At 44.0% G+C, this 26,346-nt stretch overlaps 1 protein-coding gene across 4 annotated transcripts in view; it reads left to right on the forward strand.

The window, feature by feature from the left end:
• Positions 1–26,346, forward strand: part of RUNX2 (RUNX family transcription factor 2) — a 221,860-nt gene that overhangs the window by 57,705 nt on the left and 137,809 nt on the right. For all 4 annotated transcript variants that reach the window (XM_075750440.1, XM_075750438.1, XM_075750441.1 and 1 more), the window contains 3 exons: positions 5,388–5,671; positions 12,921–13,077; positions 18,709–18,813. In XM_075750440.1, the coding sequence (XP_075606555.1) occupies positions 5,388–5,671; positions 12,921–13,077; positions 18,709–18,813 (546 nt within the window). The remainder of the gene's footprint in view (positions 1–5,387; positions 5,672–12,920; positions 13,078–18,708; positions 18,814–26,346) is intronic.

The following is a 26,346-nucleotide window of genomic DNA, read 5'->3' on the forward strand; positions in this document are numbered from 1 at the left end:
GCCATGGAAAAAATGACAATTTTTCCGTAGTGACCCGGCAGGTTTCTTACCAGCTTTTAGAATTTTTCTCCCGCTGTTATTGGTATGCTTTACAGATGCAGAGCCCCGCTAAACTTTGGACTTCTGAAAACTTAACACATATTTTTATACCTCGAAAGGTATATGGTAATAGTTAGTACCCCATTTTATACTGAAGGAAAACTTGCTGAAAGGCTTCTCCGAGGTCACAGAGCAAGTCAGCATCAAATTCAGAGACGGAAAGCAAGAGTCTCAGCTCTCGGTCCTCCCTTCCTACTGAAAACGCTGGGGGAAAAGTAATATTCTCAAGATGGATTTTTTTAATGTAATCATTTTCTAGCCTGTCTTTCAAACCTTTATGCTTATGTTTGCATCAGAGACTGTAAACGCTAAAAAACTGCATGGTGCTGAAATATTAAATGCTTTCGACTCATTTCGGGACACAAAGAATCTTCTTTTATCTGGGCCGTAAATCAATGGGGCAGGGACCCAGTAGTTAAACAAACCATAGTAGTCCATAGTCTGACTATGAATGCTGTAGTTACAGAACTCATTACCACACGCCTACTTAACAGACCAAAGAACGTGCAAATCTAGAGTTACTATTTGTCATACTTAAGAAAAAGCAAAGAATAGCTGGGCAAACAGTCCATTTACAACCAAAGTGAAAGTAAAGCCCTGCCAAGAGACACTGGAGCTTATCTTGCCCCTGCTGAAATGAATGGAAATTTGGGCAAAACCTTCTCTGGCATTAAGCTTATTTAAGTTCACACATTTTGGCTTGATGCACCTTTTCACCAGTGAATAAACAACTTTGGGAAGGTAGATTTTGGAAACAGAATATTGGCAAGTCCTTAACTATAGTAATAATTGCTGACGTTGCTGTAGTCGCTTCGACTAAAAATATCCAATACGACAACAAACCCGCTGAACCCATTCATTTATTCCGGTTTCACGAAGGCTATTTACATATATAGAGAAGCTCAAAATAAATTCTGTATTCATCGTATTTACAGTACATTCCAGCCCAACAAACGGGCATCGAAACTGTTTATTTAAGGACCATTGTCCAGGTTAGAATCTTTCAAATCTGACAGTTATTTTTCGTCGTGTGCATACAATGCTTGCAACAGGAGTGTGCTGGGCCCATGTTTTATAAATGTAACGGTAAACAACCTCAGTGCTCTTGAAAACATTACTTTTTTTGTCCAAAAGCAATCTAATTATGGCTGTATTCATAACGTAGTTAAAAGTGAAAAATCTAAAAGACAATCGAAATTGCAGGAAACGTAGCCATACTAATGAAAATCCTATTTTATACAGTGGATCCAAAGGTGTTTGTTGAGATATAATTTGCCATGCAAGCACATTTTTTCACTAACCTCCTACAATTCTCTCCCATCTTAAAATATGACCCATTTTGCAACCAGTGCTAAAATTCCAAGAAGTTCTGAAATAAAACCCGAGGAAAGCCGAGCAGCAGGGTTCCTCTCCATTTCAGCCAAATCCAAGCCAACGTTCCAGATTATATATATCATAACATAAATTACTATTTCTGAAAAATCCCATCCAACTTTTATGCAGGTCCATAAACATTACTGGTACTTTTCTTAATTTGTCCGTAACCATTTAAATAAAATTCTAGTGCTCTGAGTTGTGATCTGTTCCAGGCTGTAGTAAGTTCCTGTTAAATGTGTAAATGTTCAGCAGAAAGATATTTTTGCACGGAGACTGAAAATCAGCTGTGCCAGATACCTGAAACTTTGTTAGGGCGTTCAGTGGAAAATTTTATTTCGACATTATAAATAACCGTGGACTATTTTAAGTGACTTTAAACTGGTAGCTTCCAATAACTTATTTTAGTTTATCCTAATTAACTTTTTATTTTATTTTGGTAGGAAGAGAGGAGACTGTAAAATTTTTAGTGTGACTAATTAAAAGTGGAAATGTATCTTCTTGTTTGAAATGAAATAAATCATGATTGTCAGGCTTATATAGTATTTGGATGTAAGACAACCTCTTGCCTTCTTTCTAGCACCTTTGGAATGGTTCTAATGGAACGTATTTCCCCTCCAGCTAAAGGGGGGGGGGAGCCAAAAGAACCCATGGGCATAAACATTTTACCAAAATAATTATGAAAAAGTATATTTTCTGTATTGCAACTATAGCAAACCAGAGTTTCCGAATATACTGGTCCTTAGAGGTGAAGAGTAATCGTTCTTTGGAAATGACTTTTGGGGAAAAGCAGATCCCTGTGGTTGTCGGCGGAGCGGGGCGAGCTCAGGAAGGCTTTGCGCTGTTCTCCGCAGCGATCGCATTTTTGCAACGGGCTAAAAAACTTCCACAGCCCTTCCAACCCTGGACCTGGAAAAGAAAAAAAAAAAAAAAAAAAGAGAGGAAAAGAAAAAAAAAGAGGACATAGATGCCTGCGAGGCAGTGGGTCAGGGGCTGTTAGTCCCCAGTTTAACCGTGGGAAAGGCAGAGGAGAGGATGAGTATCGGCAGAGATCGGTGCCCGACGCGCCGGGCGGGCGGGCGCGGAGCGGAGCGGAGGCGGCAGCGGCGGTGCGCGGAGCGAGAGCTCTCCCCTGTGACCGAACATCGGATCTTTTCTGCTTATTAGGCTTTAAAATCAAATACGGAAGGAGCAGCGCTGCAGCCTGGCTGCTGCCTTTTGCACGCACCTTCCCGCCGTGCAGAGACGGGGGTTTTGCCCTCGGGGCTGGGCAGAAATTTGGGGGGGGGGGGGGGGGGGGGGAGCACGAAGGTGGCCGGGGGGGTGCGTGGGGGGCAGCGCGGCCGGCTCGGCTGGCGGAGGGCGCGGAGGCTCCGCGGGGCGCGGAAACAGCCCCGGGGGTGTCTCCTCAACACCCCCCCCCCACACCCCCCCCCCCACCCCGTACCCATGTCCGTGGGGCCGCCGGGCTTTTCGCAAGATAAACCCGGCTTTTCCGCTAGGTCAGGGTGCCGGACTTTGGGTTTGCAAAGGCTGCGTGAAAAGGACACGTCCCCCCCCCCCCCCCCGCCCACCCTCCCGACACGGAGACACAGACAGACCCACACACACCGCCCCGAGTCACACACAGGCGGCGAGCAAGGAGCACACACACAGCGCCGACTTTTTACAAGAAGGTGGAAGTAGCAAGTCGAAGTAAAGCCTTAGAAATTAGAGGGAGGGTTGTGATAGGTTGTTATCTGCGCTGGGAGGCGTTTACACTTTTTTACTATTGGGTATGTAAATTGTTTTTAATAAGATCTGCCCTTTTTTTTTTTTTTTTTTTTTAAGGGAGAAAACAAACCAGACTCCCTTTACCTTAATAGTCTGAGGGGGGTTTTATAGCATTCATTCATTCAAGGAAATGATTTAGGCTTTAGACTACCGGAGACTTAGCAAAAAAAAAAAAAACCAAACCCAAACCCTTTGGCACCAGATTATTCTATTATTTTTTTTTTGCAAACAAGATTTTTCATGCTTCCCCCCCCCCTAAACAAACAAGCCCAAAAGTGTTAATGGAAAAAACCCGGAGAGAAGTGGAGATCGGAGACCGTCTCCTGCTCCCTCCCGTCCCCGTCCCCGTCCCCCTCCCCGGGGGTGAGAGCGACTTCAAGCAAAGTTTCTCCTCCTGGGGGGGATGCACATTGTTTTATTTATTTTGAAGGCTGCAGAAGTCTGAGGACTGAAGCACCACGTGCTGCTGACTCTCATCAGCATAATGATCGCCTTAGCCAGAGAGTCCTGTATATATAAACCACAAAAACCTAATCATTAGAAATCCCAGCCTCCAAAAACCACATTCAGGACAAAAAAACTGTGGCTTGCTTTTTTTTTTTTTTTTTTTTTTTTCTCCCTCGGCTCCTTCATCTTTCCCGACCTCAACTTCTTGGGACCCAAAAGAAGTTTGTTGGGTTTTGTTTTTGGTTTTGTTTTTTTTTTAAACCAGATTTTTTTTTCAGAAAGAAAAATAACTCAAACAAACCGACATTTTAATGATTTTTTTGCTGCTGTTGTTCATCAAGGGCGGAAAAAAAAAGATTTTTGTTAGCCTGTTCAACTCAACGGACTTGGATCCAGCAGCGACTTAATTAAAAGGACCGGACTGCACCGAGGCTGCCTTTTCCCAGAATTTACTTGGTCATATTTTAGAAATCAGCCTAAGGAGGGGTGTTTTGGGGTGGTTTGTTTTTTTTTTTGTTTTGTTTTGTTTTTCCAACTATGCTCCCCGCTTTTTTTTCCCTGGGAATCCGAAAGTTCAACTTTTTTTAAGTCCTGATCCTCCCAAAGGAACCGGCTAAAGTCTCTCTTTTAATTATTAGTCCTGTGACTTTCCTTCTCACCCCAACAACCCCAGTAACTTTCTTTCCACGCGGAAATCGCTTCGGGAGCGCTTTTTTTTTTTTTCTTTTTTTTCTTTTTTTTTTTTTTTTTTTTTTTGGAGGAGCCACTTTTCCCAAGCCCCTTCCCGAGCTCCCGCTTCCCTCCGCTTCCTGAAGCCAAAGGCAATAAGCGGGGGGGAGCCCAGCGGCTCCTCGCCTCTGTCCCAGCGAGACTTTTTGTTTGCGCTTTTTTTTTTTTTCTTTCTTTCTGTGTGTGTCCGGAGGAGGAAGATTTCTTCGGAGGAAATCGGGACATTCCCCTGAACACCCCCTCTCCGGGTTTGAGAGTTACGCTCCTCTTCTGGCGGCCGCCAAGAGCAGCAGCCCAGGAAGCTGAACTGAACCAGCAGCGAGTTTTACTTCTCCCAAGACAACCTTTTGAAAGTCCGAAAAGGAAAAGAGGACGGGGAGGGAGGGGAAGAAAAAAAGGAAAGAAACTCAAGCACTTGAGGGAAGAAGCGGTGGCTAGAAGGAGGGAAAAGAGCAGAGAGACTGTGCAAGAAGGAAGGAAGGAAGGAGGAGGAGAAGCAGCAGCGTTTTGCAGCTGGGCAGAAGCCGGGACCATGCAGTTTCCAGCCGGGCTTTGCTGAGAGGGGCAGCCCCGGACCCCACAGCCAGACTCTGTCTTCTCGCTGCTCCAGGCTGCAGGCGCCCCCAGACCGGCATCGCCCCCCGCCCCGTCCATCCTTTTTAAAAAAACCCCAACAAACCCAAACAAAACCAGACTGAGATTTTTTTTTTTTTTTCTCGTGCGTTTAATCCGCTCCTGGTTTATTTTTGGGATTTTTTTTTTTTTTCTGATTTGCTTTTTTGCCCCTTATCCTCACCCCTCCACTTTTTCATTCACCCCTTTTTTCGCTATATATATATAATTTTTTTTTTTTTTACAACCCCCACCCCCCACTACACGCCTCCTCGAGCGATCCCCCTACCGCTCCCCCCCCCCCCGCCCCCCAATTCGCTAACTTGTGGCTGTTGTGATGCGTATTCCCGTAGATCCCAGCACCAGCCGGAGGTTCAGCCCCCCCTCCAGCAGCCTGCAGCCCGGCAAGATGAGCGAAGTCAGCCCGGTCGTAGTAGCCCAACAGCAGCAGCAGCAGCAACAGCAGCAAGAAGCGGCGGCCGCCGTGCCCAGGCTGCGCCCCCACGATAACCGCACCATGGTGGAGATCATCGCTGACCACCCCGCCGAGCTGGTCCGCACCGACAGCCCCAACTTCCTCTGCTCCGTGCTGCCCTCGCACTGGCGCTGCAACAAGACCCTCCCGGTGGCATTCAAGGTGAGACACCCCCTCCCGCAGCCGCCGCTGGCCGGGGCTGCCACCCCCCGCGCCGCGCCGCGCTTCCTCCCGCAGAGACGCCTCTGCACCCCCCCACCCTCCCCGGCCCGCAGGGGCTTCTCTGCACCCCCCCAGGCCTGCAATGCCTCCTGTGACCCCTGTGTCCTGCAGGGGCTTCTGTGTGCCCCCCCCCCCCCCGCGTGCTGCAATGCCTCCTGCCTGCCTCCACACACACCCCCCCCCCCCATCCTGCAGTGCCTCCGGTGTCGCCCGTGCCTGCGGGGGCTTCGGTGTTTCTCCCCCCGCCCCGTCCTGCAATGCCTCTGGTGTGTCGTGCCCCCCCCGGCCTGCAGGGGCTTCTGTCACCCCCACCCCCCCAATCCTGCAATGCCTCCTGTACCCGCCCCCCCCCCCCCCAAAGTCTTGCAGTGGCTTCTGTATCTCGTCCCCGTCCTGCTGTGCCTCCTGTGCCCCCCCCCCCCCGGCCTGCAGTAGCTTCCGTGCCCTCTGTCCTGCAGCACCTCCTGTGCCCCCCTCTGTCCCGCGAAGCCTTCTCGCCCCCCACCGCACCCCAGCGCCTCCTGTGCACCCCCCCAGTGCCTCCCATTTCTCCCCCCCCGTCCTGCAAAGCGTGTTGTGCTCCCCGCCGTCCCGCAGTGTCTCCTGTGCCCCCCCGTCCTGCCATGCCGCCTGTGCCCCCGTAACGCCTGCTCTGCCCTCCTGCCTTGCAGTGCCCGTTCTGGCTTCCCCCCCCCCCCCCGCCCCGCAGCGGCTCCGGTGCCCCCCCCTTGCAATGAACCCCTTGCCCCCTCCCGCCCGCCCCGCCGGCACAGCGCGCACCCCCGGAGCCATCCCGTTATCTCCATCCCCGCGGGGCAGTGCCGGCGTGTGTCCCCCCCCCCCGCAGCCCCTGGGCACCCTGTGTCCCCCCGCAGGCAGCACCCCCAGAGACACCCCCTCCTCCCCACAGACCCCTCTCCTGGGCTTTTTTACCCCCCCCCCCACCTTTCCCTCCCTGAGGAAGGGGGGATTCACCCATCTGCCGGAGCTCAGTGTGGGGGCGCAAAGTGGGTACCCCCCCGACTGAGAAGACCAGTACCTCACCCACGGGGGTGCCCCTGCCTCCCTCCCCTCTCTCGGGGGTGGGACTGGGGGATTTGGGGTGGCTTGGAAGTGTGCTGGGGGGGGGACGACTGGGGGCCGAGGGTCAGGCTGGGGGCGCTGGGGGGGGGGCGGTGCGTTGCCCCCCTACCCCAGAGGCAGCCCGGCCTGGGAGGGGGCAGCCGAGGCTCTTTTTTTTTTGCGGGGGGGTCCGGGACCCCTTCACTTCTCCTGGTGGACAAGCGAGGAAGTGTCTGGCCAGGAGGCTCTCCCTGGCAGGGCTCACCCGTTTCTCTAATAAATACCACCCCGACCCGCACCGGGGATGCTGCTTTTAATTTTCTGTCTACATCCCCATGGCGCGCTAATGAGAGGAAAAGTTTTGGTTTGTTTAAAACTGTAAAATAATAACAACAATAATTGCGTGCTTTAAAGCAAGCCCTTTTCCTTCCCTAGCAATATTTGAAAGTGTTCCCCCTGGAGTTTCCTCTCCCGTAGCCTTTGGTAGGGAGAGGGCGATGGCTCGGGGGTCTCAGGGCACCTGCCCGAGCGGGGCGTGGGGTCGGAGCAGGGGTGGGGTGGCCCTGCGAGGGGCTCATCGCTCCCACACCCGCTACGTGAAAAATAACGCGCCTGGAAATGGCCCTAAAGGTAGAAGAGTTCGGAAACGGTCTCACCCAGAGAACGTCGCCTTGTTCTTGTGTTTCCCGATAGCTCGCCGTGTTATCACGGCCCTTTCTCTGGGAAAAATTAGTAGAAGCGGTTAAATGAGCTGGCGCTAAAGTAATTGGTGATAAAGGTGAAGCATTGCTTCGGAAATGTAATTAATAGGGGCGCAGATGAGAGTTGAGGAAAGCGGTCTCGTGTTGGGGATGCAGCCTGGAGCTGCAGAGGAACCCTTTGCACGGGGCCTGCTGTGGGTCGCGATGGTCGGACTGAGTGAAAATAGGAGAAAAATGAGGTGTCTTCTGTTTTCGTGACTCGGCGTAGCACTCAAAGGCTTTCTAGGTGTGGGTCACGGCGGTTCTGATTCACAGGGGCTCGGGGGTAAGGAGGAGGAGCTTTCGGAGAATTGTGATTATAATTTAATTGAGCGTTAGATGAGGTCGGTATTACAGTTACGCGTTACAGAAGGGACACGAGAGCTCTTACGTTATCGTACTCGCATTGCTGTTTTCATTTGAAACGTCTGAGCCTTCTCCTACCTTACAGCAATTCAAAGGATGCGGTCGCAGTTCATTAGAATAAGGGAAAGATCTAAACTAAATATTAAAGTATTTAGAATATTATTACAATGAGAATGCTTACATGTGATACAAGGATAGAAAAAGGTTTAGAGCATTTCCCAATCTTTTTGTGTTCGTGTATATATAATTATACATGTCATAGATTTGGGTCCTGTGTTTGATTGCTGACAGGGAGGTATAGATCTGACCAATTTAATGATGCACCAGGAGTAGGCATCGCCCCTTGCACCCTTCCGCTGTGGGTGCAGCTGTGTTTTCACGTGCAGTATGCGATGCGTACTTTTTAAAATATGCTGAAGATATATACGCACTTATTTACTGCTAAATTAATTTGAAGCTGAGTTGAAATAATTTTTGACCATTTTTAAAAAAACTATTTCATTTTTGAAACATAACTTGCAGCTGTCCAGTATTTTTAGACCAAAGAAGCTGCATGTATCATACAGTGAAACACTTGTCTGTGGTACAACAGAATGGGAATTATCTCTGAAAAGGAAAAAAAAAAAAAAAAAGACAGATTTGGGCTATAGAAATCTCTGTTAAATAGTAACTTGAAAGTAAAATAGCTCACAGACAACAGACTTTTTGAAGTTTTATTGGCAATAAATAATATGTTGATGATAGTGTTTTGAGTGGTGTGCTAAGTGTGTCATAATTCTCTTGCAGAGATCTCTAGTTAAAAAGTACTCTGGATATAGCACTGTTTTAATTTAAAAAAACAGATATAAATCATATGCAGGAGAGGAAGTATATTATAAACAGTGCTGGGTTTGATTCTAAATTTTTTGAAATGATGTTGGCTTAGTATTAGATTTGAATTTGAAGTATTGATGTTTACACACACCGAGGAGGGAGTCCGCGTTGAGTGTGCTAACTAATAAGATTGTTAATGCAAAGTGGTTTTGTGGGGAGGAGTATTAGACTTGTACCTATTAATACAGCTCTAACTATCTAGTAGTATTCCAGCCTAAAAGAAACAGATATTTTGCACCCGGGTCCAAATCATATTCGCTTCTTAATCTTAATAGCCAGCGGTACTTTATTTGAGTAGAATTGTCAGAATTTGGCCCTCTGTGTATGTGTCTGCCTGGGAGTTTTTACTGAAAGTCATAAAAAGAACAAGATTGCCACGTTGGATGTTCCAAGTGGCTTCTGTGTGATGCTGATAGTAGCAAAGAGCCTTAGTGGACCTAAAGGCAAGGGCGGGGGGGGAAAGGATGTGAAGCCTAAAACGTCTCCCCAGTAGCATCCCAGTAGTTAAGGGTCTGTCAGCATTTCCACTCCAAACCCCAATTTTCAGAGTTTATAACTCAGCTGTTTTAAATAGCTTCAAGCTGAAACCTGCTGTATAAATTGTCAGCCCAGATGTGTATTTTGAAACAAAAAATAGTGCAAATCAGTTATTCTGTTTTAAGTTACAGAACATTAAAATATTTTTAATAGTATCAGATGCTCTTTTGGCAATCTCTGGAAAAGGCGTTCTCAATATGGAAGATTTTACATTCAGAGGCCGTTTGAATTTGGCGTTTCGCAAGAAAAGCTGTTGAAGTGGTAGATATCAGTGTTTGAGAGGAACTATTTAGTATGCACGCTAGCTTTTTTTTCGAAACAAGCGTTTTACTCTGCAGAAAGTTGTAATACCTGCTGTTGTATAGTAGTTTTGCTTCGTGCTCGTAACTTCCGTCTTTAGGGTACATACTTTGGCCAGTTCAAATCCCACTGGACCGAAACTGGGCAAACAGGTTGCCTAACCAGACGAGAATTGTGTTATGCAAAAAATACATGGTTATTTTCAACTTGTAAGAAATGGTTTGGTTTTAGTTCGTGGCTTCATCTGACTCCATGGACCTTTTTGAGCTTTAGTTAAAAAAAAAAAAAAAAGCAAAATGTACTTTTAAGTACCAAAATGTGTAAGTAGTTTAATATGGAAAAGACTTCGAAATAGTTGAGATATTTATGTTTAAAGAATAGGTAAGGAATGTACACTGTGGCTACTTTTAATCTTGAATTTTTTACGCAGTCCTTATTCATTTCACAGTGCACGTACCAGTCTCTTTCTAAGAATATGTAAATAATTTTGGATTGATACATGGCATAAAATTACCAAATCAAGGTTTATGCCAACAGTCTTTCAGTATGTAAAGTTACTTTTTTAAATTCTCAAAATGCTATGTATTTCTCCAGGTTTCAAACTTGTTTTGCAACGCTTTTTTCTAACCAGTGCTATTATGTATGCGTGCAATAGTCTTCTGGTATTTCATGACAAAAAAATATGAAATTATGAAAAGAACAAGCATTTTACGCCAGTTGCATAGCAGGGCACCTTTCCACATAACAGGACTTTAGTAGCCAGAGTTTTTATTTTCACCTCTGATTTCAGTTTGTCTTTCCCTTCGGTGTTCTCCTAATGAGGCGAGTAGTGATAGTGCATCACAGTGCATCAAAAAGCCCGTGCATTTCAGTAATGATGCAGTCGTCGATGAGACGCCATCAGCCCGGTGACTCTGGCAGCGCCACGTGCAGGTTCAGGCTGATGTCTAAGCTGACAAATTGAACTGACGTCCTGGAGTGGAAAGGGTAGGGAGGAAACCTCTGACGAGCAGCGGGGTGGGGAACAGGAGGGCTTTTGAAGAGGTTTTGCTCCCTCCTGCCCAGGTGCTGGAAGCCGTACCCGTGTTCGGGAGACGACGGCTTGAGCCGGAGCCGGGATGCTGCTGCCTGCTCCGTGCTCTGGTTACCTCGAGGAGGAGGTGAGCTGAGGCTGCAGCCACTTCGCTCCCTCTTCCGAGGCCCCTGGCAGACTCGCACTTCCTCCTGTGCTCTCGGCATTTCTTTGCGTTTCTGGACTTAATGTGATTTTTTTTTTTTTTAAATAAATTTTTTTTGCTCGTTTGTTTCGTGAGATATAAAAAGCATAGGTTGCAGCTCCCCTGGATGCTAACGCGCATGACAAGACTGTCCAGAGATAACGTGATCTGTCGCACACTGGGAAGGGAGTTATAAGTACTCTCAAGCCCCACTCTTTAGAGTTGAAGCCAATATCCATTTATTAAGGGTTAGAGTCAGCTCTGTAATCTGTTCAGCAGATTATTATTTGTTATTTGATTATTATTGATTATTCCTTACACCTCGCTTTGAAGCCGTCGGACCTGGTTGCTGTCAGACCCAAGGCAGTGAGCTAGTGAGACCTCAGATCTTATCCACAGCGGTGGTTCCTGTGTTTTTATGTTCAGGGACGTTCATATCACTTTCAAGTAAAATCTTTGATAGAGGAGACCTCACAGAACTTTGTGGCAAAACTCGGTTTTCAGTTTTGGGTGGCATTACCTGGTAGTTTATGGAAAAACAGGAAAGCACCAGGGTAGAGCCTTTTTATACTGCGTTTTCAGCTTTGCTTTCTTCTTTCTCGTCCATATTTCTTTTAAATAGGACAAGCTGTAATTTTCAGTAATATAGTCTATTTTAAATATTTTCCGATTTGGTATACCTTTGTCATTAATTTTTATTGTTTAAGAGAAACATTGCACAGTGCACTGGGCTGCATAACACTCTCCCTATATGTTGAGAACTCCTCATTCTTTCCACCTAATTAATATTAAAGTGCAGCCTGCAATTATTAGTTTCAGACAGGATCATTTATGGGAAAGACATTTCAAGCAGGGCTTATGACAAAATGTAATATATATTTCAGGAGACAGAATAAATTACTCTGAATAATATAAAAAGTCGTATCTGACTATGTGAACTGGTAGAAACTGTAAGGGGACATGTCGACTTTGTATCTCCAGACTTTGTTTTTTTCCCCAGTCAGAGCTCAGCCGTGCAGTTATTTGTGAATCTCTTTCTTTTTGTTAGAAATTTATTTCCAGCATCAGTATTAGCTAACTGGGCAAAAGGAAATTATTTTCTTGATATTTTGTGGACTTTTTTTTACGCCATGTGAAGAAACATATATTTTCTTCCTAGTAACTTAGTATTCCTGTTTATTTTTATTTTAAAAAGTCATGGTGCAGTAACACTGTAGGTATCCCTGGTGTTTTCAAATTAGAAGACAGGAGCTGTCTACTCCGTGGCGTTTATCTAATCAGATGTTGGAGCACTACACAACCACTGAAGCGTAAAAGCCAGACTATCAGCTAGGTGAAACGTAAGGAGAAATACTTTGATATCTTTTGTTCGCCCATCCTGGAATTTGAGGGAGGTATCGGCGCTAACCACATGCGACTCTTGCGAGCGCTATGAAAATTTACATGCCTGCAAGGAAATAACAGCCTTTGTTTTATATTGCATCTGAAGAGTTTGAATTCCAGCCATAAAGCGCTCCATCGCAGCAGCGAGTTGGGTGGAGAGCTTCGTCTGCTAATGCCCCCGGTGCCGCTCCTGGGATGAGTAGATGGGGGGGTTTCTCTCTAGCTTGAAGCCTGAGGAGCTCTGGGATCAGGGTGATGGGTGCAACCAGCAGAGAAGTAGAACCGAATCTGGGTGCTAAGGCTGCTAATAGTAATTTCTAACTTTCCATTTCAAATGCGTTCCCGCGTATAATTTATGGATACGAGCCATGCCTCATGTTTTCTTGCTGCTCACTGGTTGCTAAGAACAAAGTTGGCCTTCAGGAAGCATTAAACCATACACTCTACATAAGGATGTTGAATGTTTCTGAAGAAATGTAACAAAGAAGAAACTCCCTATTAGGCTATGAGAAAGGGAGACAATACAAGATGCTTCTTTGTTTGATGTGGCACTTTGTTCTGTGTTCAGCTAATACATGACTCTTCACCACAGCGGGCTGGAGAAGCTGCCACAGAGCTTCGTAATGAGCATGGCAGCCTGCAAAGCTGGGCTGGAGATAGTGTTTTCAAAGTGTCGCTTCACGAGTTGTGGTTGTCTTCCTGTTTTAACAGGTGGTGGCCTTAGGAGAAGTGCCTGATGGGACGGTGGTCACCGTCATGGCTGGAAACGACGAGAACTACTCTGCAGAGCTGCGAAACGCTTCTGCCGTGATGAAGAACCAGGTGGCCAGATTTAATGACTTACGATTTGTGGGCAGAAGTGGAAGAGGTAGGCCACTGCATTTTATGTGTCCATAATGAAGTAAAAATGATGTCTAGACGTCAAACTTGCTTTGCAATGCAGCGCTGGTCAATCTGTAAATACGGCGTTGTCGGCGTTCCGTTTGGAGGGACGAATGCACGTTTTGTTTGCAAACTTCAGGATTTGTGCAAACCAAGTTAAGAGTTTCTCTCAAGTTTTTCTGACTCCTCGCATCTCTGTACAGTTTTTATCAGACACAGGTTTTGAAAAATGATTTGCAGAGAACCTGCTTCCCTATTTTAATCACGCGGCAAAGGTAGAAGGGAACGGGAATATTTGTGAGCTGGGTTATGTGGAGTCAGAGAGTGTATCTCAGGCCACGGCAATGACAGATGGAGAATTCCCTTCAGCAGGAGAGCTGCTTCTGAAGTTGTTGTAGAAGACCTATAATTAAGGGGATTTTGCATATCACATGTGCTGTAGGTTGTATTCTTTAAGGGCTTACATCTTTAAAGGCTTACAGCTATTGGTGGAGAGCTTTCTAATGACTTCCCTGCCCTTTACAATCAAAATGCATATGACCTGCAAAAATAAGTCGTACTTTTCTTTTTAGTGAACTGATTGACTTTTATGAATTGCTGGTAAGCTTGGTCTTGAACTAAATTTAACCTTTATTTTAAATGACAGGGTAACTTTCAATTTTTATTTTTATTTTTTCATTGCTGTCATTGTCTTCCACCTGGTTAGGAGCTTCCTATAATCTGGAAACTGCACTCATAGCCTTTGTAATCATTGCAAGTTTGCAAGAATTCCTCTTTAAGAGTCTCGTAGCTGCTTTCAAATTGCAGATAATGGTTGAAAGGATAGCTCAAAGGAAGCTGGCACTTCAGTTTTTCCTGCAGGAATCTTCACAGGGGTTTGTTGTGTCAGTGGCTGATTCAACCTATATATTTTTTCCTTTATGTGTTTGAAGTAATTATCCATTTTTTAAAACTAGCCCTGCATGGGGCAAAACAAAGCAACAGAAGCTGAACAATTGTGCTGGGAAATCAGCAATAAAGCTAATTTTACACTAATATTTTTTAGAAAGCAATTTTAATTCATCTTAAGGAAGGAAGGAGTATTTGTCAAGAAAAAAATTAAACGTATGACAGAGGCCTAGATAGTCTAAACCAGTCGGCACGCTTTTACAAGTGCTCTGTGAAAGTGAGTCCATAAGCGTGGCTCACAGCGGCTATTTTTTATTTTAGCGACCTTGGCCAACAATTCTCTTCATCATTTTACAACTTAAAAAGTATCAATAACAAAGCATAACTTGAAAGCCAGAATAACTATTGCAACAGCGATGCAATATAAATACGGAGTTCATTGCCCTTTTGGATAAGGTGTTACCTATCTCTTCCATTTGTCTTGGTTTCTTTAAAAAAAAAAAACAACCCGGTTTGCTTTGTTATTCTGCTGATGGATTAGGTTTGAAAGTTCTCTGGCTCCATCACTACTGCTGCCTTACGGTAAAAGTTCAGTAGCGTATCAGTCTTTCAGTAGTGCTGAAAAAGAACTGAAATGTGATGGACTACCTCCGATCTGTGAATTTAATTTGAAACCTATGATATATACTTTTTATTAAAGCATAGGAAATGAAACAGAGGGCCTAAAGCTTGAGTAGATACGGCTACAGACACACACAAACACAAACCTCCTAAAATTTGGTTCCAGTAGTTTTAATTTATATTTGTATCTAGCAGACTTGGAATAGACTTTTTCTCTGATCAATCTGGGTAGAATCTATGGAAAAGCGATAGTGTACTTTTCAAACCCTCAACATATTTATTTAAGAGACTTCAAAGAAAAACAAAGGGTGTGCACTGTTTTACTATATTGGCTTTCTGAGTTTTGGCTAGTTTCCCAAATAGCAATTTTTATATTTAAAAAAAAAAAAAAAAAAGAGGGGGGGAAGAAAAAAGACAGACTTAACTGCTTGCAGACTTTTCACGCATGGAAGATGAAGAAAGCTTCTTTTGATGAAGTGTAATTATGTCCAAACAGAGCTGACCCCCTCCCCCTATATTTCTTATGATCTTAACGGAAGAAAGTTGGGCTTTTCCTTTGAAGCAGCCGGGACTCGGTGGAGGATCTGAAATGCTGCATTCTGCTGCCAGAGGCAGGATGGAGAAATTGGTCCAGACTTGTCTTCCAGACTTAGAACAGAGAGGGGGAGAGAGAGAGAGAGAGAGGGAGAGAAGGAGAAAGAGTTATCATTAATGATAGATTCTTAGAACTCTGCTTAAAATAGCAGGGAAAGAAAGCAGTAGTTGCAAACAGAAGTGAGAAAGCTCCTTGCATAGACAAATATCGATAGATACAGGTCTTGAAGTAGAACAGGAAAAATAAAGTAATAAAGAAATCATTTTTCGGTGGCGAGAAACTAATCCACACCTGTTCCTGACTTTAGATTTACATCTTTCTAAACAGCTCGCTCTTTGATCTCTGTATCTCTAAATTTGATTGTGAAGTCTGAATCATCAACTTACCACTTCACCTCCTCTCCCACGTTTTTTTTCTTGCTTCCCATGGCTCAATGGAGAAACTTGATTTGTATGCATATTAATGTTGCTTGCCTGACAGAAGCTTCACGTTTTTGTTTGTATAATTTCTCTTAAACACCTTTTCTGGATTCATAAGAACAAGTAACTGGGGTGCTTCATGTGAATGCAGTCGTTTGTAATGTGGTTTTGAGGCAGTAGCTCACTTTTACAAGCCCGATCCACAGCGCAGAGAAGAAAGAATTCCTGTCTTCAATAAGCAAAGGATCATAACCTTAATTTTGTTGTGTCCTGATACTTTAATCACATTAGCATCTAACTGAAAAAATATGCAACATGCACAAGCTGCCGAGCTCCTTTCAAGCTAATTTCTGGGGTTTGCCTTGTGCTTCAGCATATGTCCATCTCATCCTCCCGTGTCAGCTCGGCTCACATGTGTGAATCACAAAGAATGCACAGTTTAGACACACTGAAGCAATAGTGCCAGATGACTGCTTGGCTGGGGAATTTAATAAAAGAGAACTACAATTAGTCTTTAGCCTCTAAAAGTGGATAGTTGAAATGACCGAGGGCAGTAAAGAAAGGTGATAAAAAGTGCATTAAAGGATTTCGTAGCTGAGGAGGGATATCTGCGAAATATCTGTGGAAAGCATAAGCATCGTTGAAACAGGGGACCTTAAAAATTTATTTTGTTCTTAATCCTGTAATATGTAAATCATCTCTTGAAAGCTCTGGAACCTGAGCGTGGTGGCAGGGCCACGCAGCTCCCCGCGACGAAGTGATGTATTGCTTACTGAGCGCAGTGGGGCTTCGTCGATGCTACCTCATTAATGCTTTGGTTTGGTAGAATACCAGTTCGGGAACAAACCCAGTTTCCCTCTCAAATTAGATGCTTACCTGTTCAGCTTAGGCTGGCTGAGAGGTGATGATTTACAAGTGCTCACAGGCGAGGTCGAAGCGTAGCTCTTAGATATAAAGGAATGTATTTTTTCTGGCCCCCGGTATCCTGTTGAGATATATTTAGAGTAGAAAATCATGCAGACGTGATTTTACAGGGTCTTACAAGCAGTATATTTTGTCACGTTGATTTCTAGTCGTGATAGACTTTTATACTGGTTTGGTGTATAAATAGAATGGTAGCATCAGAAGGCCAAATTCTTCATTAAAAGGTATATGGAAAATCCCTTTAGTATCTTTGTTACCGATAATATTCTACCCATTTCATGTGGGTATCTGTGATCTGAATGGCATCATCACACGATTGCATAGTCAGAACTTTTTGACATGATAGGCTGGTACTGAAAGAGGCCTTAAACCTGTCCTTGGCAAATGTATATATATCCAGGCAGTAGGCCGAGTTCGTGCTGGGAGAAGGATAAAAGGCACGGACCCTTCTGAGCGCTGACCAAGCAGGCGTGGAGGCACCGTGTGCTTCGGTAGGGCTGTGCTGTATGTCTGCCGGCTGCCTACGCGCATGCCGTACGCTGGCAGGACACACAGTTTGCCTCTGGCGACGGCGGATGGGCAGGACCGGACAAAGACTGGACGTCCTACATCCACCTAACTCTCCTCCTGTGATGATTACTTGAGAAATAATCCATTTCCCAGTGAAACTGGGGAAAGCCACCTTCAGCCATGCATCCCCACCAAGGCAGAATTCAGCCTCCTGAGATTTTGGCACCTTTGCCGAGGTCCTAAGGTGGGCACAGCTGGAGTTCAGCTACACCTGGAAAATCATTTTCCTCTAAATGACAGTTATATTTCCTTAAAAAAAAAAATCCATGTCACATTCTACTTCATGAAAAATATAGCCAAGACAGTTTGAAGTTGCACTCCTGATAAATGATGCGTGTCTCAGGCAGGTTTGGGGGATATACGACTTGGATCAGAAAGAAAGACCAATTACTAGATTTGACAGCCAAAGCTCTGCTCTGTATTATGCCTTATATATAAGCTGTTCTATATTAGACTCGAAAAAAAACTGCATTAAGTTTGCGCTGTTACATATCATTTAAGATTTGTGTCTTGATTGAATGCCTTCAGAGTTCAGCAAGAGGAAAAGCCCTAGCAACAAAAATGCACGTATACACGGCGGGGGGGGGGGGGAGGGAAGGAGTTTTAAGTGTCTGGTAAAGTAGCAGCTTAAATGAGCATGAAGGCCGAAGATTGCTGACTGTTTTATTGAGTCACTGTTGTACGCCCACCTTTTCCTGTCTTGAAACAGTTTTCAGTTTTGACTATCTGACATGACTAACCGTTGCATATCTAACAGATTACAACTGTCAGTGAGTCTCCCGAACGGGGGCCAGCGCCTTGTGAGAATGTGTGCTCAGACGCAGGCAGCTCCCTTTATTTATTTCTTTTTAACGTTTTCATTCAGCTGAAGGCAGCGGATGATCTTGTGCAATCTCTGCCTGAATTCGAACTCTGAAAAATTTAACCAAAAAAAAAAAAAAAAAAAGCAGGCTTACGATAGCAATGTACGTGCACACCGCAGTTTCTCACCCTCACGGGAAAGTTGGGGGCTTTCTTAGTATTTCTTAGATGGAATATATGTAGGGAAAAAGAGTGTGTTCCAGTAAGAATGATATCATCATATTACCCCGGCATATGAAGGACAGGAGACACTGATTCCCTGTTAAAATGACTCCCAGGAGGAAAATATATTCTTTCCTCATCTTATTGTAGTCAAGTCAAACAAACGAAATGATAAAACTGTGTGAAGTAAATAACATGTGGCCACATTCTGCTCTCTGTCACACAGCTGCAAAACTGGAGTAAATTTTTAAATTATCTGACTTGCTTTAGATTTACACCACTTTCAATACAGCAAAGAATTTGGCTTGTCCTCAGCAGTGAATCACTTTTGTTCTGTCATTGTATGATGACCCGTTATTAAATAAGAAACATTTAGATTGTCAACACATGGACATATTCTTGACATAGAGTAAAACTGAAGGGGAGGAAAACTCCTATGGTCAGTTATGTTTTTAATTTTCACGATTGTGGTAACGACAGGGAATAATTCTAAACGTCTCTGATTCTTTACTGAACATGCATGTGACTGTTTTTATGTTGTAATCACTCAGTCCTTGTTGTTTTTTTCCCTTTGTAGGGAAGAGCTTTACTTTGACAATAACTGTCCTGACAAATCCCCCCCAAGTCGCTACATACCACAGAGCTATAAAGGTTACAGTGGATGGGCCAAGGGAGCCAAGAAGTGAGTATTATATTCTTATTTTTGCACTTAAGTCTGCTTAATTTTGTTTAACAGAGACCAGTAAATGAAATATATTATCTTTGTCAAACATTGGTTCTTGCTCAGCAAAATATGTGAGTGCATGCTTAATTTGGAGTCTATTGGACCACACACATACTTGCATTAAACACACACTTAAGTGCTTGGCTGAATTTGGGTAATCACGAACCTGATTCTCATTCACATCAAGGTCTTGATACATTATCTGCCAGTGGAAATGAGAACTAAACCCACTGTATTTATATATAATCGGATTTAGGCATAATAGATACAATCCTGCAACATGCTGAATTCCCTAAACTCCTGTAAGCTTCCAAATGAAGACATTTAGAACAAAATAGGAGACTGATCTTTCAGGATCAGTCCTAGCGCAGAGAGAAAATATATAATATAGCGCCTTTTTGTTTGCCCTTAAATTCTTTTGCCATCAGATAATTAATGCACCTGGTTAATCTCATCATACCTGAAATTGGTTTTCAGCTATGGACTCATCATAGAACCCTGGGGGGCAAAGAAAGATAAAAAAACCCAGTATATCAACAGCATGGTCTTGTTTCTTATTTGTGCACAGAAAGTGTATTTTATTTAAACGTAGTCCAGCAGATTTTCGCTTGGCACGTTTATCTCATAGCACTGCACCTTCCTAACTTACTAAGAATCTATTTGCAATGATCACTGGCTATATTTTTATGACAATTGTGTTTTTTCATGTTCTAGCAGTTTTATGGGCAGCATTTATTTTTAGATACAGTCAAGTCTGATTAATCCATCATGATTTATATGGCTGTCTCTCTGTCTAGCACATTTAGTCGGTAACCAGTCTCACATCATATGGGTATCACTGATGAGCCAGTTCTGGAGTTTTTTCTTAATCTAACTAGAACAACTCTTTCTAAATTGATTGGATTAACCAGGTATAGCTGTATTTAAATTACATTTAGAGATTAAGAATTATTTGATGGATAACCACCTTAAAAAAATCCCTATAATGGAAGGATCTCAAATAATTATTAGGCCTTTGATCTGCACAAACAAATGAGACCTTTAAGGAGCTTTCACAGAGTTTTGTTTAAATACCACAAAGACTGAAGAGGTAGAAAGACTTAGAATTCACTCATTTAAGTGTTTCTCATGCTAACACACGCTGCGGTGTCACCTCTTCTTACGCTGAGAGACGGGAACCAAAATGCCTTCTGTAAGAACTGTCCAGGCTGTAGTCTTTCACCTCAAATAACAGAAAAGAAAAAGCAAGTAGCTATGGATAAATTTCTTTACTTGCATTGCTACCTGCTCACAGCTGAAGTGTCCATCTCTCACAGCGAGGGGATTTTTGTTCTGTCTTCTCTCCCGAGCTGAATCCATTCCCATTTTTAATTTTCACCTGCAGCTGGTGCTCCATGTAGTTTACTTGGAGACAGTGGGCAAACTGCATTCATGGAGTGAAAAACAGAGAATAAGATACATATCATTTAGCCATTCCCATTTGGAGGCTGCTTGCATGTTTGTATTGAGGCATCCACAAAAGAGCAGATCTCCCAGCAGAGGACCCAGCCGCTGTGAAAGAGCAGAGCGGGTTGAAAATGATGTGGAGAACAGCGTGGACTGCCCTGTGTAGCACAGAAAGGGAACCTGCTTGCATTGGGACTAACCGTTTTGGTGATCAGTGGATTAAAAGCAAGGCTGTGTTCGTAGAACTTAGTAAGATTTCCAAGTTCTGCTGGAGTTTTGTAGTTTAGATTCGAAAGGCCTCTGTACGTGATACCTGTCTGCTATTCTCATTGAATAGCTGAACCTGGGAATGCTCAGTAACTTAGTTCTTAGAGCCTAGATGGAGTTATTGTGGTTTTGTTTATCTTTTTTTTTTTTTTTTTTTAAGGAAGCCAAATTTGAGCTTGATTGTCCATTTGAATTTTAACATTTTGGCGAAATACTTAGTGAAGCTCCACTCTGGGGTCAGTTTGGTTCTGCAAGTTCTGTTATTGCAGTCTGATACTTTCAAGGCTATGACACTTCCAGAATGGCTAGTTATTAAACTGGATTTTTCAGGGAAAGAGTAGCTCCAGTGAGCTGTGGGAGTTTCACTGACGTTCTGCTTCCTTCCGAGAGCCCTTGCACTCGTGTAGATTTATTACTGTTTGGTAGTAATCATTCAAGAAGTGTATCTGGCATTTACGTTGCATAAGGAAAATTAGGTGGTTGGGGGCAATAAGGAATTCAAGTCAACCAGCAGCTCTGATAGCAAATGTGCTTTTCTTAACAAATTATGTATCAGCAAATAGTGCCCCTCTGTGCCAGGATCTGTATTTCACTTCGACATCTCAAGCATGTTATCCTAGTTTTCCTCTCTCTGGCAGCTCAACCAGAGCTGTCACATCACAAACAACTTTTTTCTTAATATACACATCTGGCGTTGGCAGTTGGACCAACTTCATAAGAGCACATGATCATCATTCATTACAAGATTAAAAAGTACCCCATGGCATCATTGATGTTTTTTAACTTTGATCTTTTGCAGTTGTGATTCATCTCAGTTATAAAACTTCCCTTTAAAGGAATACAACCGATGACTTATTAGAACCTTCACTCTAAGTAGCGTAAACATAAAATTATGCACATCTCTACAAAATGTCATTTACTTTGTTGCCAGCTTATCATTTTAAGACATGACATCATGCCTTAGATCGTGAATTTGTAAGGCTTGTTTATAGGCAAGGCACTCTGACCTTCTGTTGGCAAGTTGACTCGAGCGAACGGCTTTCCAGCAGCAGTAGGAGCAGCAGCAATACCATGACAGATATCACAATCATTTAGAGCCTGACTTCAGGAGCGCTGAACAGCCATGGCATGCAGTGACTCCGGTTGGTGTTTTGGATGCTCAGCACTTCAGAAAGTCAGGTTCTTAAACGTTAAGTGCCATTTAGTCGTATTAAATGTATGCTTGTAGAAGCTTGCTGCCTTGCCTCTCTGTTATTATTTTAAGTGTTTTTAGTAGAGACAGTGATGTCAGGTTGCTCTGTTAGGAAAACCTGCCCATTTCTATATGAGAAAAAAATCTTCTGGTGATTTTTTCCTTGGAAAAGATGTATTTATTTTATTACAGTCTATCTAGATTACCATCCAGGGACATCTACTGTGTTGCACAGTCTTTGTACTGGATTGAGACAGCGCTTGGCACTCTGATGGAGTCGAGCGACAGGGTTGTATAAGATCTTTGGGAATCATTGGGAAATCCTGCAGATATTTTTCTCTCCTCATATCCAGGATAAAGCCTCTGCCGTATGCACATCTTAGCCAGCAGAGCTGCCTTCCAGCTGGGAGGGCTGAAAGAGGTTTTCCGGAGAAATAAGTTGCCATGAGGTCATAACTGACCAACAGATAGCAAGAGATCACTGTAAAGGGATTAAAAGAATTAAAAAAAAACCCCACTCCAGAACAAAAAAGCGCCAAACATTTACCTAAGTCCCCCTTTAATGCCTCTGCCTTACCTCATTACAAATAGAGAAATAATGCTTTACCCCTCCATAGTGGTACCTTTCGAATAGGAGACACGTCCTCCTTTCTGGTTGCTTTTGGTAGAAACCCAGTCAGGAGGGAAATCATGGGGAAGGAGGGAGAAGTCTATATATTTTTATATTTTCCCTAGCTGCCAAAGACTTTAGTTTGTCTCTAGTTAAAGGTAGCCTCCAAAGTCACCGACCACAATTTTCTTTATCAACATGAATGGAAAAGTAGTTCCGAGCGTCTCAGCAGGAGAAAACTGCTCTGTTTCATTCGGCTCCCGAATATTTCTCTGCCGCTGCAGCTTGCAAGGTGCACACGTGATGAAAGGTATGAGCAAACATCGCCTTTTTGTCTGTGCACGCTGGCAGGGAAAGCCAGCGAGAGGTTCTGCTCAGCCTTTGTATTAACTGTTTGGCCGACCCGGTTTATAAAACGCAGATAAGTGATTGAGATTTTTGAGATTCCTCGACTTAAAACCGTAACAGTTTTTAGGAAGTTCTCCCTCTTTTCTTTCAAAGGCAGAGGGTGGAGGGGTAAGTCTGGGGCTAGTGGAATGTGCTTTGGAGTAGAACAGCTTTAAATCTTTCTTTTTCTTTTTTTTTTTTTAATTTTTCTTTTTCTTTTCTTTTTTTTTTTTTTTTGTGTTGACTGCCTGTCAGGAGCTGGGCTAGTGGCCAAGCAGGAAATGACACATCGAGAGGCATTTGTGTTGTGCAACATTTTGTGGAACTGATGCAAGGATACATTGTCTGTTTACGCATTCCTCTGCTAACAGCCTGCATGGCAGTAATTTTATTCAGGGACACATGGCATGCTACAGCAAGGAGCTAGATCCTCAACATCTCTTTATGCAGAATTATCACAGCAGTTAAAACACACTGTGTGTCCCCCCGTTTAGAATATTCTCTGGCTTGCCTTCAAAAACCACTCTACCAGCCCCCCTTCCTTCCCAAGAATATATTGATTTGACTGTGGTTTTTTTGCACTGCAGTAAATTGGGACAGCGCAGAGAGAGAGTTTGCAGAACAAGAGGAAATTTTACAGGCAGGTCCTACTTTGTGCGTCTACCTCAGACTGTAAATGTAGCATCATGGGGTTTTTTCCAGCGATGCGTTGCAGAGACTGAACACGGAAGTTTGCATCTGCATGCGTTTTGGCACGGCGAGGAGGTTTTTAATTAAAGTCAATGCTAAATACCCTGAGATATGATGAACGAGTCCTGGGTTTTCATCCAAACCGAAGTCAGAAAATCTGTGACTCGCGCTGGTGTCTTTCGGAGTGACAAATCTCTACTGAGATCGGCTGGGTTATTTCGGATTTCTCCCAGCGTAAGTGGGAGCAGAGGAAGGCAGAGTGGGCGGTCTGGCGGTTTGCGAGTTGCTCTAAATGACTTTGTAAAGCTCAACGTTTGCATTATAATGCCCCTTTGTAAGAAATGAGGCAAAATATGATTATACAGCCAAAGAAATGTTCTGTGTGGCTATGCTGTGGGGTTTAGGTTTTTTTCTGTGACTATCGTTAGCATATTTGAGCGTGACCATAGTCCACTTACAGGCTGGGACCTGACCTCCTGTGCTCAGGTCCCCAGTAAGGAGTTGTAGTGGTTCTGATTCCAGTGGTACAACACCAGGTCCTTTTTGCAGTGTAAAATGCAAGACATCATAGTTTCACTCAATGCCACTTGCTGCTGGTTTATTTTTTTGTAAATGTGTAATTTCACAAAACCATACTAGTTGGGGACCGGAGCTCCTGAGCATTCCCAGAGGCTGTAAGAAACTGATGGGATGATTCAAGTGTTCGCATCAGAGGTGGCAGACATTATATATACCAGCGGTTTAGGTTTACGTTTGAGATGGGTGTGTAATCCACAGAGCAGGGCTTCTGATAGCGATGCACGCCTCTGGAACAAGGTGACCAGGAGGCTGTCAGGGGTGGTGGCTGCATCCCAAGGACCAGTCAGTTCTTGTTCTTTCCACTGTGGCTAGAGAGGGGCTGCTGCATAAAAACTCATCATCTGAGGAATGGACTGTGAGAATAAAAATAATTTCTTTTGCAGTGATCATAACTTGTATCTGCTGGTGTAGTGCGTAGGGCAAGGTGAAAGTGAAACCTACTTAGTTCACTCATGGCTTGAATTCATACGCTGCAGTTCTCAGGGATCTAGGTGACACCAGCTGGGTGTCTCTGTAGGAGGACATTGCTGCCCAGGGAGGTGACAGAGTGACACTTCCAGGGAGGGGACATCCACAGTTTCTCTGGGCAACCTGTTCCAGTGCCTCACCACCCTCACAGGGAAGAATTTCTTCCTAATATCTAATCTAAATCTACCCTCCTTCAGCTTAAGGCCATTACCCCTTCTATCACTCCCTGTCCTTGTAAACAGTCCCTCACCATCTTTCCTGTAGCCCCTTTAGGTACTGGAAGGTGCTATAAGGTCTCCCCGGAGCCTTCTCTTCTCCAGGCTGAACAACCCCAACTCTCTCAGCCTGTCCTCATAGCAGAGGTGCTCCAGCCCTCTGATCAGCTTTGTGGCCTCCTCTGGCCTCGCTCCAACAGCTCCATGTCTCTCTTGTACTGGGGCCCCCAGAGCTGGACGCAGTACTGCAGGTGGGGTCTGATGAGAGTGGAGTAGAGGGGGACAGTCCCCTCCCTCGACCTGCTGGTCACGCTTCTTGTCTCTCCAAGCCACAAACAAAATCGTGGCTCCACTGTGCTACAGTTGTGCTGCATAGTCATATGTTAAGAGAGTTTTCCCCTGAATAGCTTACAGTTTCCATTAAAATTACAGATGGGAAAAAGGATTATAACTAAACAAATGAAGTCAACAGTGGAAGTGAGTTCATTCTGTATGTCCATATGGCACGACTACGAGGAAAGGAAAAGTGAAAGCCATTTCTATAAGTCTGTGACTCTACTCCATGTAGGTACTATGGAGGAGATGGTATAAAAAAGGCATTAAAGTAGCTTTTCCCAGACCATTTTGTTCCATAATTTCCTCCCAAGACAACTCTTGTACATCTTCACTTTTTAAATGCGTTTAGCTTGTTGTGACTAATATCAGCATTTTTTCCTCACACTTCAGTGTAGCATCTCTTATACCTCTCTCTCCACTTCCCAAAGCATGTTGGAAAGAAGCGAACAGGACAAATGTGTTTGGGAGGTGCTGCATCAGAGCAGTGAGCAGAGTACTTATGTAGTTCTCCCTTGCTGGCAATCCCAAATTTCTTTATAAGGTTTTTATAAAATTTATTTTTATTCTCCATATAAACTTGATTCTCTACTAAAACATGGTCATCCCAGACGTGAAACACAGATGCTGATTTAACCAGACAAGGAATGCAGAAGAGGAAATGAGGAAGAATTTCATACTTAATTGAAACTTCAGGGGAAGAAACTTAGCAATGATCTCATGCTGCAGTATGTTTTGGACGCCGGAAACCTTACTCTTATGAAGAACTGGGTTCCTTAATGTGTGTGTGTGCTCAGAACCCCCGTTACGTATCCGATCTACAGTAGACCAGCTTAGTGCAATAGTGGCTCTCTGTTGACCGAGGGCGACTTTCAGCTCTCCAAAAATTAGACATGTAGGGTAGGTTTCCTCTGAAGTGAATGAAGAGACACAGGCACTTGTGGAGAGTGATTCATCCCGCCTATGTTAATGCCTATCTAGGAGTGCAATGAATTGCCCTTTAGAGCTATCTGTCCCTTTCCATTGATTATAAATGGAGGCTAGATGACTAGCCTAGACTAGGCACCCTGTTTTTGAGATGGCTGAAATCAGATGAGATTATGCGATATTATGGTCCTAAGGTGTAGCTAATGAAATTCAGACAGCCTGAGTTAGCTATAAAGCAGGTAGCTCAGGCAGTGACAGCAGTGCAGTCACAGATAACATGGAGCTCAGCATGGGTTAACCAACTGTTTGCCCAGCTTCTTGTGTGGATGCTTTGTCTTCTGTGAACAGTCCATGCTACATTTCTGACAATGTAAGGA

The sequence above is a fragment of the Balearica regulorum genome, chromosome 3 (assembly GCF_011004875.1).
Source record: "Balearica regulorum gibbericeps isolate bBalReg1 chromosome 3, bBalReg1.pri, whole genome shotgun sequence".
Lineage (NCBI taxonomy): Eukaryota > Metazoa > Chordata > Aves > Gruiformes > Gruidae > Balearica > Balearica regulorum.